Here is a 20620-nt window from a genome sequence, read left to right on the forward strand (position 1 = left end):
AAAAAAAAAAAAAAAACCTATTCCCTACTCCCTCGCCTTGCTTACCAACCCGCCTTCTCCTGCTTCCTAGCCTTGGTATTTCCCTACACTGGGGCATAAAGCCTTCACCAGACCAAGGGCCTCTCCTCCCATTGATGAGCAACTAGACCATCCTCTGCTACACATTCAGCTGGATCCATGAGTCCCAGCATGTGTACTCTGGTTGGTGGTTTAGTCCCTGGGAGCTCTGGGGGTACTGGTTAGTTCATATTGGAGTTTTTCCTCCTATGGGGCTGCAAACCCCTTTAGCTCCTTGGGTCCTTTCTCTAGCTCCTTCATTGGGAACCCTGTGCTCAGTCCAATGGATAGCCATTAGTCTCTACTTCTATGTTAGTTGGGCACTGGCAGAGCCTCTCAGGAAAGAGCCATATCAGGCTCCTGTCAGCCAACACTTGCAGGCATCCACAATAGTGTCAGAATACCCAAGATACAATACATGGAACTCAAGAAGAAAGAAGATCAAAGTGTGGATAGTTCGATTCTTCTTAGAAGGGGAAATAAAATACCCATGGAATGAGTTGCAGAGACAAAGTGTGGAGCAGAGACTGAAAGAAGGACAATTCAGAGACTGCCCCACCTGGGGATCCTTCCCTAACTCTTACACTGGGGTCCTTGACCTCAGTTAAATGGTTGGTTGTAAGTATCTACATTTGTCTTAGTCAGCTGCTGGTAGAACCTCGCAGAGGACAGCCATGCTAGGCTCTTGTCTGCAAACACAACTTTTGTTTGGTGATTGCCCACAGGTTGGATCACAAGATGGGTAGGTCTCTTGATGGCCTTGCCTTTAGTCTCTGCACCACTCTTTGTCCCTGTGTTTGCTTTAGACGGGAACAAATCTGGGTCAAAAAACCTTGAAGGTTATTTGATGACCCCATCGCTCTACTGAGGCCTGATCTATCTAGTGGAGGTTCTCTCTTCAGGTTCTCTCTCCCAACTTTTGGGCTTTTCTGCTAATGTCATTTCCATTTAGTCCTTCCTACTTTCATACTGCCACACTAGAGTATACATTTTTGAAGCAGAAACAAAGAATTACCAGGAAAATAATTGCCATCCTTAACTTACACCTGCAACTATGAAGAGCAAAGAAAACATCAATGGGAGGTTTTCAGAAGATATTTCAGGCTCAGGTATAGAATTTCTCTATATGTTTTAGATAACATAATCCAGACTAGAAAGAGAATATGAGCTCAAAATTCTTTCTAAAACTACCTTGGAGAAGGAGAAATTGTCCCATATAATATGTGTTTCCCATATAAGTGTTCTTATATTAGTGTACCAGACGAGAAATTTAAAAATAAACATATAAGTGTTCCCATATAAGTGTTTCCCATATAATGTAAGTGTTCTTATATTAATGCACCAGAAGAGCAATTTAAAAATAAGCAATTTGCTATTAATTACTAATTTAATTAAAGCAAAGTATTTGAAAAATCTAAAGTATTAATAAGAGATACATAGGTAGGTGAAATTTGGACATTTGTAGGAATATGACCCTATATATTATCTATCTATCTATCTATCTATCTATCTATCTATCTATCTATCTCTCTATCTATCTATCTATCTATCTATCTATCTATCTATCTTCTTTATATATTTATCTTATATATATGTATGCCATTATTATATTTTTTATGTATTATTATATGTTTAGTTATACAATTTAAAATTAATCATTTTCAATAATTTGTGTCAATAATTTGGAAATGTGGTTAATACACATTTTGTGTTCACTGAATTTTTTTCTTTCAAAGAAGAGAATAGATTAGTCAGTAGTTACAGAAGGAATCAGAAGGTATAAAATTATTATGGTGTTAAAATATGTCTAAGCAGGTTTAGCCACTTGGCCCTAAGCCTGACAACCTAGGACTCATCCTTGGGCTCTGCATGGTCAGAAAGACTCCTAATATTTGTCCTCTGACTTTAACCCATGTGTCTTGGCACATGTACACTTATACATACACACACACACACACACACACACACACACGCACACACACACATATATACACACACATACACACTAGCTAAATACATAAATAGATATGTAGTCAAATAACTAAATAAATAATATGTAATTATTCTATAAAAGACACAAAGACTTAAAATCATTAATAAAAAAACTCTTGATATATGAGTCTAAACTATATTCTCATGTACAGGCCACTAGATGGTGCACTCTGCAACTTTGTTGATTAAATATTTTCCCAAACTTTTCAAAATATTTCAAATGTCTTATTCATACATGATATTTTGAAATTACTTCTTGTACTGATAGAAAATTTAAATATACTCTAGCAAATTTTAAATACTTCTGCATAATATCTAACCACCAAATTTGTTACTTTTTTTTATTTGTAGAACTTGTGAAAACATCCACAAACGTTTTTGTCCCAAGATATAGACAATGAATATAAGCATGATGTGTGTTATTTGCACTTACAACTAAGAGGAAATACATTCATTTTAAGCCTTAAATATAGATATAGTTTACTATAAAAATTTGACTATATCATAACATATTACTGTATTGCATTTAACAATTGACTGTGTGGCTTCCATACATAACAACTTAATATAATGCTTCCCAGAAGGTCATTTAAATCAGGTTCATTAGGCAGTATCTTATGGCAGACTGATAACTTATACTGATCATAAAACAACATAACAATAATGATAATACCACACGATTTTAAATATTATTTTACTGATGCTCTGTTGACACACACACGTTGACACACACATATACATATACATGTATATATATATGTATATGATATATATATATCATATACATACATACACACACACATATATATATATATATATATATATATATATATATATATATATATATATATATATATATAAATTTGAGACAAGGTTTCTCTGTATAGTCCTGGCTGTCCTGAAAGTCACTCTGTAGATTAGGCTGGCCTCAAACTCAGAAATCTGGCTGCCTCTGCCTCCCAAGTGCTGAGATTAAAGGTGTATGCCACCACTGCCTGTCTCTGTTGTCATATTTAATATCTAGTTACACAGTTCTTTGCTTGATAATACTACAAAACTTGTATAATGTGGTGTATAATATTTAAAGTATAATATCTCATAAATTGGAAGAAAATTATGGCATGTTATATGTTTCTTTCTGTGCTTTGTTATTTTAGATCAGAGTTAGATTTGCTCCCTAACAATAAAATTAAACTATATGAATTATAGTTTCAAAGTTTCAATGACTCATTTTCTAATGTTTTACAATTTTACTTAATGTAAAATGAATTTATAATGTGTTTTTACTGTGGAAAATTAATTTAAATAATTGGGAATAAAGGTTACATGTGAGTGTTTGAAGGTATATTTTAGTTAACAAAAATATTTCCTTCATATATACAATTATTGTGAATCAATGTACAACTATACATATTAAATCTTTAGAGGCATAAAATAATTAAATTGTACTCTTGACTCTCAACTGTGTTTAAATTTTAACTAATAAAGACAACTGTAGAGTTTTTGATCCAAGTGACCTCATATTTCAATTATAATTTATTACATACTTAATATAGTATAATTCATTTACATTGTGATAATGTATATTACAGTATTCTCTCAAATAGAAGTAACTCAAGGTTTATGACTGTTCTAAGTCACAATGATTTCAAACGTCTATAGAATATTAGCTTGGATTTAGCAGCTTGACTTTCAAAGGAAAATGAAATATTTCTATGTTTGATTAAAAATGTATTTTACATGTTAAGTTGAAAAGCTAATAGCTTTATCTTGATTTGTATATTTTTTTTTCTTGAGTGACTCACATGTAACTCCAAACCAAAATGTTTTCCACACATGACCCTCTACAACATTCATTCCAATCTCAAATTTTCAGGCAGAAAGAGAGTAAGGCTGGGCTTAGCATGGGCTTTTAAAACCTCAGTACCTAATCCTAATGACACATGACCACCAGCAAGGTCATATGTCTTTTAATCCTTGCCAACCATCTCAGAAACTGTAGACTATGGTATCCATTATCATTCAAACCTTCACAGTTTACTTATTTTACATAGTATTTCTTAGTTTCGCACACTATCACACTGTTAATATGATGATAATAATAATGGCAGCTATCAATTTTGAATCTTTACCATACAGCCATGTATTCACTTAATTAAAGATCACAGGCACCTTGTCATATAATAAGCATTACTCATATTTTACAAATAAAAAAGACTGAATCATAAAGTGGATAAATAATTTACCAGTCATTAATAATGAAGCTTTTTTAAAATTTTAATCTATTTTTACAATCCATATTTTTATCCCCCTCCAGGTATACCCTCTGACTGTTCCACATCCCATACCTACTACCCCTGCCTCCGTAAGGATGTTCTTATCCTCCAACCCCCAACCCACCAGACCTCTGTGAGAATGAGATTTTAACTACTATGACTGCCACAGAGTAGATACTCAATTATTTCTTTTTGTTTGTTAAAATTTCATAGTTAAGTTCTCTAAATTCAAATTTTCTAAATTTGTGAATATAACTAATATTATTTAACCAATAATAAACAACAAAACTGTCCTAAATACAGAACACTGATGAAAATAAACTGCTCATATAAATGGAACCATTTTCTCTTTTAGGTTACGTCCCAAGCTGAAAATAGCAACTTCAACAATGTCAATTTTTGAAAAAGAAAATCTCTAAGACAGCTTCACACAGCAGTAAAAAATGTACAAGCATAAAATATTTTAGATACTTTAAGTGCTAAATACAGAGAATGCCTGAGGTGCATGTACCTCTAGGGGGATTAAATAACTTTTAAAAGAAATCTCAGACCCTATCTCATGCAGTTTTAATGCAAACCTTTGATAATTCAAGACTTCATAGATCACTCAGGCAGTATGCTCTTCTTTGTTTCTTAGGAAATTCTAACAACTTCATAGATACCTACTGTTTGAGATGTGGTAAATATGAAATTTTATTAATATTGATGTTATTAATATTGATTTTACATATTTGCACTAACTGAAACTAAATATGTAAAAATTATTCCATGAGAAAAATATTAAATATGCCTCTTAATAGAAAAGGAGCTGTTACATTATTTCAATGCCACAACTATTATTTGTATCTGTGGTATGATCTCTATTCCCTTTTTTCGAATCTAATTTCTTAGGGAGCTAAGATAACTATATTTGTCTTGGCAATCATTTCCCAGTAAGCCTAGTAAATGAACCAATAAATCACTAACTATCCTTCGAGAACTTTGTATGTGAAGGTGAGAGACATAGTTGATCCTTTGTTTTTATACGTAGGATAATCTACTTGCATATAATACATCTGACACTGGGTAGAAAATTACAATAAACGAATTGGAAAAATTCCAACAGTTAAATGCAGTAGCATGTCCACACTATATTCAAAGGAATATTGAATACACAAAAACCAATCTAAGCTTCATAATGAGATATATAATGGAGCATATGAAAACACATGGCATTTTAGTAGCTAATGCAACTGTAGATTTTAGAATTCCACCAGGAAAAGTACAAAGGCATTTGACTAACAAAATCAGTACAAATACTACAGTTCACAAGTACTTCCCTTTAGAGGAATTTTAATGCAGCAATATGGATGCTCTGACCAGGAATCACAGCCAAAGTCCGACATCTGTGTGGTATGATCCAGCTAGAATACAGATACATCTCTAGTACATACCTTTATTTACTTGAGTTAAATATAGATGCACCCTTAGTAAGTACCTTAAAACCCAAACAGTGAAGGTAAACTTAGTTTGTAGAAGGAAGCAGCCATATTTTAAAGTGATGTCTAATTGAGAGGCAGATAATGTGATGAATCAGAGAAAGATTTTAGAGAATGAAACAAGCTAGAATATGCAAAACACTTATGAGTACAGACAGGAAAGAGAAGTGACTTAGGAAGGAAAGAAGCATACAGGGAGTGGGGGAAGAAAGAGAGAGAGAGAGAGAGAGAGAGAGAGAGAGAGAGAGAAAGAGAGAAGAGAGAGATTTACTGGCACAGTTTAACATTGATAGGTTACAGGTAGAGACAGAATAATAAGGAGTCTGAAAATAATTTCCAGCGTTAGTTTCAGGCCAAGCAGAAAAATTAAGTCAGAAGCTGAAATAATGCAGATTGAATCAGGGAGCTTTGAGAGGATTTTGAATCAGAACAGCTGAGTTGAACCAGCCATCCAGAGAAAACGAGAAAGAGCAGTAAGCTCCATAGAGGACAATTATATATGGATAATTAAGTTAGTTTTCCAAACCTCTGAGCTCTTTCTCTATCACAGATATTTATTAGTCAGGAAAGAAGAGTATCAATAATGCAGAAATTGGACATTTTCACGCATTCACAAATTTTAATAAATAAATAAAATTACATATATCATATAATTTATCTATTGTTTATTATATCTCTATCACACCTGAATAAAGGAACATATATTTATATCCATTTTATATATTCTATTGGAGTGAACAGAGTACTCACAAAATGTGTGTAGTATCCCCGAAGATAATGCATTTCTGCAAAAGAAATAACTTATGTTAAAATCAATGTCACAATACTGTATGTTAAAGTATGTTTACACCAAATTATCTTAGATTTTAGGCTATACTTGAGGCTTATAGTAGTTTTTGAACTAACAGTATTGTTTTTAAGCACCTTCTTACCTGAACCTTGATTCTTGATATTTTAATTTTGTGTTATAGATATAGTTTATGTGAATTTCATCTAATATGAAAGTTGAAAATTCCCAAAGCTAACCAATTTGACTGCATTTTTAAGCAATGATATTTTTCTCAAAAAGTAGGAAAGATAATTCATATACTTTTGCTTATTTTCATAATCACTTTACTGCTTTTATGTTCATTTGCAAACATATATAACATTTAAAAGACACAATAAAACATTCTCAGTGATATCTTTCCAATTCACAAGAACATGTTACAATGATGTATAATTTAAACTGATATCAGAGACAATTGCATATATCTTGGCAGCAAACAGAAAAAAAATTATGCAAACACTTAAAATGAAAAGTGTGTTTGATCTGACATTCACTATTTTCAGCAAGCAGATGTGTCTGTCATATTACTTTTGTTATCATCATAGTATGAGAATATTTCAAGGCAAGACTGGAGTTTTAAAGGATAAGCCAGGAGGATTATGTGTGACTAAGTTGTAATTGTACTATAAATCACCCATGGTAAGAAGCTGAGAATTTGTTATGATCTATAGTAATTTACTCATAGGTCGTATTTAAAATATTTTATTCTCATTTACCTTCTTTAGATGGGACGTATCTTTACAATCCTCTATTAAATTTTACTCTACTCTAGTGTTTTATAAAGAGTTCTAATTTAAATATAGAATATCCATGAAAAGTCAAATCAGTCTTATTTAGTCCAGATTTTCTAACCTCCACCCTTTCCCAAGAAACTGTGATATGTATTATTTTCTATTTTAGTAGCTAGTATTTTGCCTTTATTGAGAATTTTATAATGCATACAATTAACAGGATCATATTTATCCCATATTTTTCCCCTTTCAACTCTATAAGTTCTCAACATGCCTCCTATTAGGTTTAGATCTTTAATTATTTACTTACTTGTTTTAGTTAACTTCCTAAGTGTAATTAGTGCTGATTCTCATGTGCATGGTTGTGGTGCCATATACTGCAGCATGCAAATGCTCTCCAAAACAGAATGATTCTCCCTCTCCCATAAGTTACTTATAGCCAATATAGTACTTATATTCCTGTACTGGCTGGTTTTGTATGTCAACTTGACACAGGCTGGAGTTATCACAGAGAAGGGAACTTCAGTAGGGAAGTGCCTCCATGAGATCCAGCTGTGGGGCATTTTCTCAATTAGTGATCAAGGGTCTAGGTCCCCTTGTGGGTGGTTCCATCCCTGGGCTGGAGGTCTTGGGTTATATAAGAGAGCAGGCTGAGCAAGCCAGGGGAAGCAAGCCAGTAAGAAACATCTCTCCATGGCCTCTGCATCAGCTCCTGCTTCCTGACCTGCTTGAGTTCCAGTCCTGACTTCCTCTGGTGATCAACAGCAATGTAGAAGTGTAAGCTGAATAAATAAACCCTTTCCTCCCCAAGTTGCTTCTTGGTCTTGATGTTTGTGCAGGAATAGAAACCCTGACTAATTCCTCAGTAACTTGTGTGGCTTTTAGATTTCTTCCTCCATAAAAGAAAATAATAAGATAGTCATTTTACAAATACCATTCAACATACATTTATTATTTAAATATTTAAAAAATGCAAAATCCCTATGAGCTAGTGAAAATATGAGTATCTTAGGAACATATAATCATTCAATCAACATTAAAAAGTAGTCATAACACATAAACATATAGTCAATTTCAATATTAGTACATGATATTTAAATATTTGGCCAGAAATAATATTTAAGGTATTTATTTTTAAATAAATTATAGGATAATAGAGAACAGGGAAACTTCATATACTATTGGAAGCAACATAAATTATTGCAACTGCTGAGGAACGATCAGGAAATTCCTCAAACAAATAAACAGTATTATTATATGACTAGCATTTTTATTTCAAATTATATACTTTAAAAACCATATAATATTTATTAAATTCCTGTTGTTGTAATAAAAAAATTAATTCAACATATCTCAGAGTAGAAAGAATTTATTTAGATTTGTATGTCCAGAGATGTAGGGGTCAATAATAATGGGGTAATATGATACCTAAACATACAGACAGCAGGAACAGGCAATTGTGAGATCACATCTCCAAAAAAGAGAAGCAGAAAGAGTACTATAAATTGATAACCAAATATTCAAATACTGGAAGCTATGAAGGACATTTCATATTCAAACCATCACTCCTACATACACATAGAAAGTTTATCTCTGTATGTTTATAATTAGATTATTCCTAACAAACCTATGTCCAGACAAACTAAATCAACATCAATGAACAAATGTGTAACAAAACCTGATGAATGTTTCTAAAAGAATATTATTAGACATGAAAAGCAAATGCCTTTACTATAATTGCAATTATAATATAACTAAAAATTTAAATCATCTTGCTAAAGAATTAGATTAAGATATCACATATCAAATGATTATATTAGTATGTATTGAACTTTGTAATATATAAGTTATTGAGTAATGGATATGTAAAGCAGCATATCTTGCTGATTCATAGTAATATGGGCTGAGAAACATATATGAGGATTCATTTTGACTAATAAGAATATCGTAAAATTGACTTTTCTCAAAATTAATACTATTAGTAGGTAAAATACATGTAATTTTTAAATGTGGTGGTTACTTTTTGAAGCTCTTAATGTCCCCATTTAGTTCAAAATACTACAGTTCAAATAGTTTAAAATATTCTGAAGTAGGAATTCATTAAAACATGCTATATTTGATAAAGTTGAGGAAAACTTAATAAAGAAACATGCATGGCAGAGCATGTATAGTAAATGTTATAAAGTGTGCAAGAGCAAAATTCTATAATTTACAATTGTGGATAAGATTATTCAAGTTAAATAATGATATATTTAGTCTATTCACATTTTCTTACCAGATCTCCTTTCTGCCAGATACATTTGCATACACTGATTATTCAATGGTGTTCTAAATATTAGAATGAATAAAGAAAGGAAAGGAAAAGAAAGGAAAGAAAAGAAAAAGGAAAGAAAAGAAAATGGAAAGGGAAGTAAAGAAAAGAAAAGAAAAGAAAAGAAAAGAGAAAATCCTATTGTCAGAGAGCTTTAACACCCAGTAAACTCTGGCCATTCAATTCAGAGAGTTCACAAACACAATGAAGATTCACCCACAATAACAACTTTACTATATGAGAGAGATGATTTCTTTTTTGAAATACCTGTTATATAATAAATAAAAGGGATTGATAGTGACAGTGGTGTTTTCCATATTATTGCTTTTATAATGGATATAATTTTTGATGTCATCACTAACATCAAGAAATATATTGTATGTCCCTGATGTTTTCAGTGTGGAAGGGATATATGCAACCTTTCAAGTTTTGCTTCACTGCAATCTACTTGCAGAACAAATATTAAGACTCAATTCTTTTTATTTTAATTGTCATATCTCTTTACAATAACAAAGACATTCACTATATTTATACATATCTTAATTTTGTGAAATAAGAAATAAAACAATAGAAATATCAATATGTAGCCATAACTTGATAATATATATATATATATATGTGTGTGTGTGTGTATATATATATATATATATATATATATATAGTCAAGTTCTTTATGCTTTAGATTTATCAGTGATAGATTTATAGATGTGTGCTACTCATAGCCCTAGAATTGCTTAACGAATATGTCTGTCACAAATATTGTATCAATTAGCTATTGGAATCCTTATAATATGTTTCAATACATTCTCTTAATTGTGGTTGCATGAAATAGAACCCACAGTTTATATTGTATCTAAATGATATGGATAAATAAAGTACTTTATAGGCTACCATAAGTTTTATTTTCCTTTTCTTCAGGGGGCATTATGAAGTACTATCAAAAGTAACACTATGTAGACAATATTGTCATTTATAGTGCATAATTCAGATGAACAAGCATATTTTAAAACCATAGCCAAAAATATTCTATTAAATAATAGGTAAGCTACTAAATTTTCAGGAGTTCACTAAACAATTTACAAAGAGATAAGATGAATATTTTTATGTTTTTACTTGGTTCCCTAATGAGCAATCAAGTGGACTGCTCAGTAAATTAGTAGCACACTTACCTAAAAATTGAAATTGACTGTATATGCAAGGTAATTTCAGTAAAAGTAAACAACAAGGATTTAGCATGAATCTATGGAATAATTAATAGTATTTTCAACACTAGTTTATATAAGACTAAAACTGGAAGGATTTTTGCTTATTTGTTTGTTGTTTATTTCTTATAGAGAGTTAACACTTTTTGTCTGTTGCTGGTTCAGTATTATTCATTATGAGGAGTGATAGTAAGTTAGTAATTACTGATTAAGTGAAAGTGTGAAAACTAAATACCACTATCTAGGATGGTTTTTTTTCCAGACACCAGTCTTAGTTTATGACTTTACAGAGAATTTGAATTTGAACACAGTCATTAATGGTTGATTCCGATCAGTACAGGTATCTATTATGAACAAATTAAGCTTAAAGTAACCAAAATTAAATAAAGGATTCCATCTCTCTGTATGTACAACTCAATTCCAAATTTGAAAGTACAAATAATGCGTATATAGACTGATAAAAATTCTTTCTCTGACACTAGTAATAGAACATTGAATGAAAAACGAAGACTCTTCTCTCTCATAATATGGACTGGGTTGCTCTTTGTCTTTACTCTGATTTTAGGATAAATACTACTGACATTCCAACTTCAATTGTTTGCTTTCTAGAAGAATATATTTTTTGGTTAATGCCTATGTAGTTTAACTGGAGTTTTTTATGTGGCTATTCATGTGGCTGCATGGTGTTTACAGTACTGCTATGTTTATTTATTCAAAAAATGCCCAAAGAATGAGATCAAAATTGTATATTATTGCACTGGGAATACCAATATGTTTTTATAAAAACTAAAATTTATATGTAATAATAAAATTGGTACTGATTTTTGACTTTGTTTTTGTTTTGTTTGCTTCCCTTGCCTCCATTTTATCCAAATCAGCGGCGATCTGATGGAAAAAAGGCAGGAAAGGTAAGATTTCAATTCACTAATATTTTAAGACATGTTGTTTTTTAATTTATATTACTAAAACTCACCTTTTTCACTGTGGAGTTAAACTGTAAGTATTTAATATGACATTTTATGGTTCTGCCTTAAAAGAAATTCATCTTGATTTTTCTGTATATTTTCTATTACTTACATAATTATATATGCAATTTCTAACTTTTATTTTACTTTTCAATGGTACTTTTTTCCCACTGTTCAAAAACAAAACATTGTTGACAGTATTAGTTTGTGAATGTCTTGGTAATATAAATTTTATATGATAAGCTTAAACAATAAAATGAGTAATTTTATGTCAATTCAAATTTTAGCAGGGATCAAAAACCTTAGTGACTATAGACCTGAAACTACTGCGGTAGCATCAGAGAGAGGAAAATTAAAGCTCACCTATTCATGGTTAACCAATAATATATTATTTTTTGAGAAACTAATCTGTAGTATATAATTTTGAATGTAATTTTTTTACATTCCCAGTTTGATGTGAAAGTTAAATCTTCTAAGTAGTTAGCTTTCCAGAGTTCAAAAATAGATAAATAAATAAAAGCTTTATTACACATCCTGGTAAATTATAATTTCTTCTCTGGTTAAACAGTATGGCCACTAATATCAAATGACTTTTCTCTACTATAACACAATTTCTTAGCATTATACCTTTGGTTTATTATCATGCTTCATGGTAGAATGAACTATATTAATATTAATCTGCTGACAAATGATATCTATTAAGCTATTAACAACTATCTATATAAGGCAACAATATATGACTGTTTCTACTGTTTATTAAAGGTATAAAATCTTCATAATGAAATATTACAATCTAGTTTGTAGGGCCAAATTTGACATTTGAAAAACAACTTGCCAGATGAAGGCCTAGGCTCAGCGACAAAGTAATCTACTGGATCTGATGCCCTTACATGTTTTTATTTAGTGTGAGAATTACCTGAAAATGGAATTTTAGTAGAATGTCAAAGTGAATTAGCATTAATCTTTGAAGGAAAACATAACAGCATTGGAGTTACAAATCAATATACTTTCCTGAGAGTTGTTAAATGTCCTTATGAACCATCTTAAAGATCACTGTGACCTTGGTGTATTGAAGTTTTGAAATTTACTCCTCTCAGAAGACCAATGCCCATAAAAAGAATAATAGAGTTGTCCATTTAAAACACATAAGCAAATATATAGTAATAAAATGTCACTGGCTACAAAGAAGAGAGTAGTGACAGGGAGAGAGAAAGTAGGAGCTTTGAAAAGCTTGTGAATTTAGAAGTAAACCCATTGATCATTTATTTTAAAATTGGAATTTTGTGGAATAGAGAGGCAAACAGACCAATAGACAGACAGATGAAGAGAGAAAGGAAGGAAGGGGAAGAGAGATTCAAATTTTGTTAGTGTATATTTTTACTTGCAAGTTCTTTACAAGAATGGTGTAATAAATTTAAAAAAAATCTTTGCAAATGTTCAATTCATTATTAGTACAGAACATTGTTAAAGCTGTTTCAATAATCTGTTGTATGCATCCAGATAAAATATGCAATACACCATAGAAATGAAATGTGTCCTTTGATGTCCTTTGTTTTAGGTCCATTGAATTTAAGTGTGCATTCTGAAGGGTATTTTGGATGTTAAATTTGAGAAGCTATAAACCTTAAGTATATTAAGTGTCAGAATATTCATTAACTTTGAATTTATTGCAAATGTTTCCATAAAATATTAATTAATTTCTTGAACCTCTTGAACTTTACCTATTTAGATTTTTAATGAATTCTATACTATATATTTGATGTTCAGTTTAATTCAGATGTAGCATTTGTAAAAAATAGAATAATGGATTATCTTAGCTAAGAATATAGTACCTGCACAAATGCATTATTACCTTTCATGTTCTAAAACAGGAAAGGACAAGAGAATTTCTCAATGATTTTTGAAAGGATTTTAAGTAGCTTTTAAAACCTCAATAAAAGGGATAGTTTTCATACTTCAGATAAAAGTTAAAGTTAGAGATAGACACTTTTAAAATCAATTCTTAAATATAATACTTCATAGATAATCTAGTGGCATTCAAATATCATAAGAAAAGCAAATGCCACAATTCAATCACTCTAACTAGTTGATACTCAGTCAGCTAAAAGCTAATTAACAGCAATGTGAATTTCAAAACACAACCACTTCTGACTGAATAAATAGTTGTAGCAACACATATTTTCAGCTAAATGAGAAAAGTACAATTTTTTAAAATCTGTTTGGTAAGTAATTATAGCATCTCTTTGTATAAGCACTCACTGGTTGTTAGATTATACTGCTAGACTTTTCTTCTTTCTTAGTTATCATTAACCCAGAATTTTTCAAATAGACATTTTGAGTTCCCTTTTCTCTTTGGATAAATCTGTGTCTAAACTGCCCTGAGGCTTTTCACAAATGGCCTGGCTTGTTAGAGTTTATGTTCACTAAAGTGCTAAACTGAAGATGGCAGAAACAGAACTGACTGAGATTCTCAAAGGAATATGTTTCTGATTTTTTTATATCTGCCTGAGGTGAATTTGCAAAGTGGTTCCTTTCTGAGTAACTTCATGGATAACAGAGAGGGACTAGAGTCAGGGTACAATTGAAAGGTCTTTTTTGTCATCTGCCTATCTTCATTCTGATTTCTGTCATTTGTGTGCTCATTTGCTCCCAGACTGAATAAAGACAAGGTTCTTGAGTGACAACAACCTCAGAGTAATTATGTATTAAACTATTCATTTTACTGGTGTCTCCAAGATACGTTCTTTCAGTTCAGAAAGTTAGGCATATTTGGAAGATTTTTGTTCAGATATTCACCTTAAATTTAAATTTAAGTATTCAAAAAAGAACAAGACTTTGACATATATTGATTTACAAATGATTCTCCAAATCCAAATGCAATCCAGTCTTATGGTATGCATTTGAAATGATGATTGCCTTTACTAGAGGGCTATATTAATATATAATTATTTCAGATGACTATTACCTAACTAATACATGAACATAAAACCACCACAATTATGAATGCCATTCATTATACCTATTTTACTAGTTTCCTTTATTAAAATTTTAGTTTAATTTTAGTACTGTTATGAGAAAACTAAATAACACAAAGGGCTTCCACTTGGCATGACTATCTAATGAAGCTGTTCATTTCTTAGATAGGAATATCCAAGAACATATTATTCAGACATACTCGCAAGCATTTTTGAGGATCTTAATTTATTTTCTATGAAATATATTTATTTTATTAAATGTACCAATTACTGAAAATTTGGTCAGTGGTCTAAAAGAACAGAAAACTTGGAGAAAGTTTTGTTGATATGGGATTAGCATTCTATGATCATCCTATAATTATTCAAAACATGCTTGTACATAATCCTCTGTGTTAATACTGTTAAAGTAGTCATCACTACAGGTGAATGTTTTTGTCATATCTTTACTTACTGACTTGGTTGTTTATTCCCTACATGTATGCTTTTGTGTTTCTGGGTTTAATTTTCACATGATTAAGGTATATCACAGTTTTGGACTGAATCCTTACATTTTATTTTCTCAGTGTTATTATTGATGTATTGTGCCATATGGTTACCTTGAATTTTACTCTCATTTGATTCTCAAAAATCTCTATTGATCTATGTTTTGTCTATTTTACAAACATTCTTCTGTTTGAAATATCATCTTGTTTCACCATTTTATTTGTTCACTATCAGTTTTCATGTGAAAATGACCTTTCCATCTATTATTCTTGACAGATCATTGTTGGAGGAAAATAACTATGAAATTATAGCAAAAATTTAACTCATTTTATATTAACAGTATTTAGCTTGAGTTGGACTTTTGATATTGTTCAGAAGTCATGAAACTTATTATTAACTTTCTATTACATGCCCTAAAAGCAGTTCAAACATTTTCAATACCTTTATATTCTTTTTACAAGTTCTTCTCTCTAAATTTTCATAGGATAAAATAAAAATCAATTATTTGAAAATAGACATCAACTTTGTAACCATAATATATTTCTGAGTACCTTTCCAGTCTATTATTTTTTCTCATAACTTTTGAAATACTTAGCAGATTTTCTTTCTTTCTCTATGCGACAACTCTTTTATTCAAATCTTTTGAGAGGGATATTTGGCAAGAAAAATATATTTAGCATAAAAAGTTACCTTATGCCTATTATATCATTTACACTGATATCACTACATGTCCTTAATAATTTCTTATTTTTTCTTCCTAATGAAAGCATAGATTTTTCAGGACTTTTGGTCTTAGTTCAATTTGACCCTGTTCCTACAAGCATATTGCTGATCCTTGTAGAAAATTTCTTCCCCAAAGTTCTTTTCTGTATATGTGGTTTGGAACTGAAGATAGAGGTTCTGTATCTGAACTGTGAATTTATGCTGTTGAAGTAGTCATTTCTTCAGTATCTCCTCAAGTTATCCACACAATATCTTCTTTGCCTTTACTAAATAATGAGCATGTTTGTTTCATTAGACTTCTAAATTTCCCTAATTCAGAAGAATATGAAATCTAATTTTCCATAATAAAATGTAACAATATTTAAAATATATTGCATTTTTAATATAGGAGTTTTTAGATGTTTCCTCCCATGTCATAGCTCATCATGTAAAATAGAGAAATAGTGGTATCAGAGAACAAACTAGTTCTTAGTTCTAATTCAAATCATTATGTTATCTATAAAATTCAAAAAATAATGCTGAATATTGCCTTAAAAATAACTCTGGCACTATAAATTTTATTTTAATTATTTTCTGTAATGTCTTAGTTGACTAAACTTTTCAGTTTGTATTATTTCATTTAACAAAGTTATTCTTTAATTTTTGGCAAAAGAAGCTAAAAACTAAATTATTACATCCCATCTCTATACTTTTCTTTGCTGAAAATGCTGAACCACATATCAAACTTCTCTAATCCCTTATTCAGTCCATCGTCTCATGCTGAAGCATGAAAATCTGTTATTATATCTCTTAGACACAGATGTTTTCACTCTGTGTGTGGCATAGTATTGAGGTTATTCTGAAATAAAACCATCCATATTCATTTCAGCTCTATTCCTGTTCTGAAAATACAGGAAACAATAGACCTAAAATCTTAAGGAAAATAAGTCGATATTTTAAATGGCTTTAAACTATATTTTATTCAAAGTACTAAAAAGAGGAAAGCATTTGGAGGCTTATCTGCATAGCATTTTAATATGAATTAAATGCATTATCCCCAGGTCTTTAGCTGCACAATAGTGTTAGGCATAGTTACTGGCTCAGTTTTTTGCATATGGGCTCTTTCTGCTGGCACAGATTGGGCAATTGTCCATTTCTTTTATTATTTTTTCCTAGAAAATGTTGGTAGTTATTGTTGGAGTTCAGTTAATGACTTCTAAATCTGAGTCAGTACATAAATTAAAAGATTTGACAATGGGTATGATGAACAACTGTTACATGGAAATTCATACACTAAACTATAGAGCTCTGATTTGAATTTCTATCCTTAATATCGACAAATAATTACTAATGTTTTCATTATAGAAATGCTGTCATGAATGGGCTTGCTGCCAAACGAATACTATAGCACTGTGCTTTTCAACAAACATGTGTGTGGGTGTGTGTGTGTATGTGCCTGCGTGTCTGTGTGTGTGTGTGTTTGTATGTGTATGTGTGTATTAAATTTAGTTAAAGCAGTCAGTCCAATCAGTACACTTCATCTTCTGAATTTCAGAGTACAGTTCAGTCAATTAGGTCATTACAGAAAAAAAATATATATATGTATATATATTTATATGGTCAACTGGTGAAAACTGGTGAAGAGAACAGAGGCTAACCATAAACTCAATTCATATCTTCCTTTTTAGTCAGTAAGTAGGAAGAGAGAAATTTGAAGGAAGAAAATGGAAAGAAGTTGGTTGTTGATGGTAGATTTTGCACGACATTAAACTTATCCTCAACTCTTCAAAGTACTTTGCAGTTTTTGTGTTTTATTGTTGGTTTATGGGATTGTTATACTCTATGGCTATCATCTTGATCTTGTGATAGTAAAAAAAAAAAATTAACCAAAGACAGTTTCTTCTGAATATACTCCTGAAAGGTTTCATGTTTATGATTCAAATGGAGGACTAAGGCAAATTGCTATTCAGAGGTGAGATATGCATTAGAAATATTATAAATATTCTATAGAAGACAGAAATCATTGTGCCAGAGACTTGAGTAAAGACATGATTCGTATGACACTGGCAGAGTAAACAAACAACTTTTCATGTAAATTTTATAATAATGTGAAGATTTTATGCCAAATAATTGAAGATAATCCACAATAAAGCAAATACTTTGTAGTGATATTATATAAGTCCTGGAAGGCATAAGGATCTTGAGAGTCTGTTAATCTGGACACTATATGAAGATTCACAGATGAGGATGGGTAGAGGAAAAATCTAAAATAAGTCAATGGAAAAGCTGGAATAGTCTTGTTTTACTGGAGTGAGAATTTTGCACACATCTTATAAACTATGTTGACATATATTTACCATTTTAGGAAAAAAAGTTTTCTTCTAAGTTCATGAATTTCTAGCTGGAAATTGTAAAGGAAATTATTATTTTTATTACTAGTATTACTTTTATGTTTTTACAGTCCAGCCATTTCCCCCTCCCAGTTCCCCTTCCCACAGTTCCTAATCTCATTTTTTCTTCTTCTGTATCCAAGAGGATGCATCCCCCCCCCGGCCTCACAACTCCTTGGGGCTTCAAGTCTCTCATGGGTTCGGCACATCATCTTCCACTGAGGCCAAACCAGACAGTCCTCTGCTATATATGTGTAGCAGGTCTCAGACTAGGTCCTATATGCTATCTGGTTGGTGAATCAGTTTCTGAAAGATATCAGAGGTCTGGTTAGTTGAGACTGCTGGTTTTCCTATGAGGTCACTCTCCTCCTCAGCTTCTTCAATCCTTTCACTAATTCAACTGCTGATATCCCTGACTTCTGTCAAATGGTTGGGTTTAAGTATCTGTGTTTGTCTCAGTGAGCTTCTTGTTGAGTTTCGCAAAGGCATACTAGACTTCTCTCTGTAACCACATAATGGCTACAGTAACAGTATCAGCCTTTGGAGCCTCCCCTTGGGATGGACCTTAAGTTGGGCTGGTCACTGGATCTCCTTTCCCTCAGTCTCTTCTCCATTTTTGTCCCTATAGTTATTTTAGACAGGAACAATTCTGGACCAGAATTTTTGACTGTGGAATGGCAACTACATCCCTCTACTTTATGGCCTGTCTTTCTACTGAAGGTGTACTCTGCAAGTGGGTTCCCTCTCTATACTGTTAGGCCTTTCATCTATGGGGCTCAACTTTTAGTCTTGAGAGTCTTAAACTTCACAGGTCTCTGATAATTTTTAGAGGAGTCCCCACTTCCACCTCCCCAAGCTTGCATATTTCCATTCTACTGGCCCTCAGGGCTTCTCTTTAGTCTCCCCTCCCATACCTGATCCTGTTCCTATCTTCTCCTCTTTCCCTCCCCCTCTCCTCTCTCTACCAGATCATCCCTCCCTCTGCCTCCTGTGATTGCTTTCTTCTCCCTCTCAAGTGGAATTGAAGCATCCTTAATTGGACCTGTTTGCTTGTGAACCTTATTGAACTCTGTGGACTCTATCCTAGGTATTCTATGTTTTTTGGCTAATATCCATTTGGATCTGGGTTACCTCAGTCAGAATGATATTTTCTAGTTCCATACATTTGCGTGCAAAACTCAAGATGTCCTTGTTCTTAATAGCTGAATAGTATTCCATTGTGTAAATGAACCACATTTTATGTATCCATTCTTCCATTGTGGGACATCTTGGTTGTTTCCAATTTTTGGCCACTATAAACATAGTGGAGCATGTATCCTTGTGGTATGGTGGGTCATCTTTCGGGTATATGCCCAAGAATGGTATAACTGGTTCATTAGGTAGCTCTATTTCTAATTTTTTGAGGAACTTTCAGGTTGATTTCCAGAGTCAGTGTATAATTTTTCAATCCCACCAGCAATGGAAGAGTGTTCCTCTTTCTCCACATCCTCACCATCATGTGCTGTCACCTGAGTTTTTTATCTTAGCCATTCTGATTGGTATGAGGTAGAATCTCATAGTCATTTTGATTTTCATTTCCATGGTGATTAATGACTTCGAATATATCTTTCAATGTTTCTTGGCTAGTAGAGATTCTTCTGTTGTGAATTCTCTATATAGCTCTATACTCCATTTGGGATATTTGTGGTTTTTTTTGGTGATGAGCTTTAATTCAGCATCATGGCTATTATGGCAAGAGATTATATCCAAAGATTTTCCAGGTTTGTGTGATATGGCTGGAATGATACCTTTTACTCCTTATGGCTAGAAGGCACAACTGGAAAACAAATACACCTTTAGTAGATACCTTTAATACCAAACAAAGAAGTCTAATTGAAGAACAAACAAAGTGAAGAATCAGAGAAAGATTTTACATAATGAATGAGAGATACAATATGCCAAAGTCTCATAATAATGGACAGTAAAGAAAGGATATTTGTGAGCAAGAAGTACAGGGAATGATGAGAAGGGAGTTCAGTTCATATTAGTGCAGTTTAATGAAATGGAGTTGAGTTCAGTTGAGTTAGGGCAGTTCCATTCAGCTCTGTTCCTTTGAGTTCCTTTAGTAGGAGCAGTCAGCTCAGTTCTGCAGAGGTAGTTTTTCCAAGCAGAACAATTCAATCCTAACCTGAGTGAGAGCAACCAGTTTGAATCAGTCAGCTTAGAGATGAGTTTCAACCAGATCAGCTG

At 31.9% G+C, this 20620-nt stretch overlaps 1 protein-coding gene across 3 annotated transcripts in view; it reads left to right on the forward strand.

The window, feature by feature from the left end:
• Pcdh11x (protocadherin 11 X-linked) overlaps positions 1 to 20620 on the forward strand; it is a 518505-nt gene that overhangs the window by 263051 nt on the left and 234834 nt on the right. For all 3 annotated transcript variants that reach the window (XM_031367349.1, XM_031367358.1, XM_031367367.1), the window contains one exon: positions 11755 to 11784. In XM_031367349.1, coding sequence (XP_031223209.1) covers positions 11755 to 11784 — 30 coding nt within the window. The remainder of the gene's footprint in view (positions 1 to 11754; positions 11785 to 20620) is intronic.

Source organism: Mastomys coucha, chromosome X (genome assembly GCF_008632895.1).
Source record: "Mastomys coucha isolate ucsf_1 chromosome X, UCSF_Mcou_1, whole genome shotgun sequence".
Taxonomy (NCBI): Eukaryota; Metazoa; Chordata; class Mammalia; order Rodentia; family Muridae; genus Mastomys; species Mastomys coucha.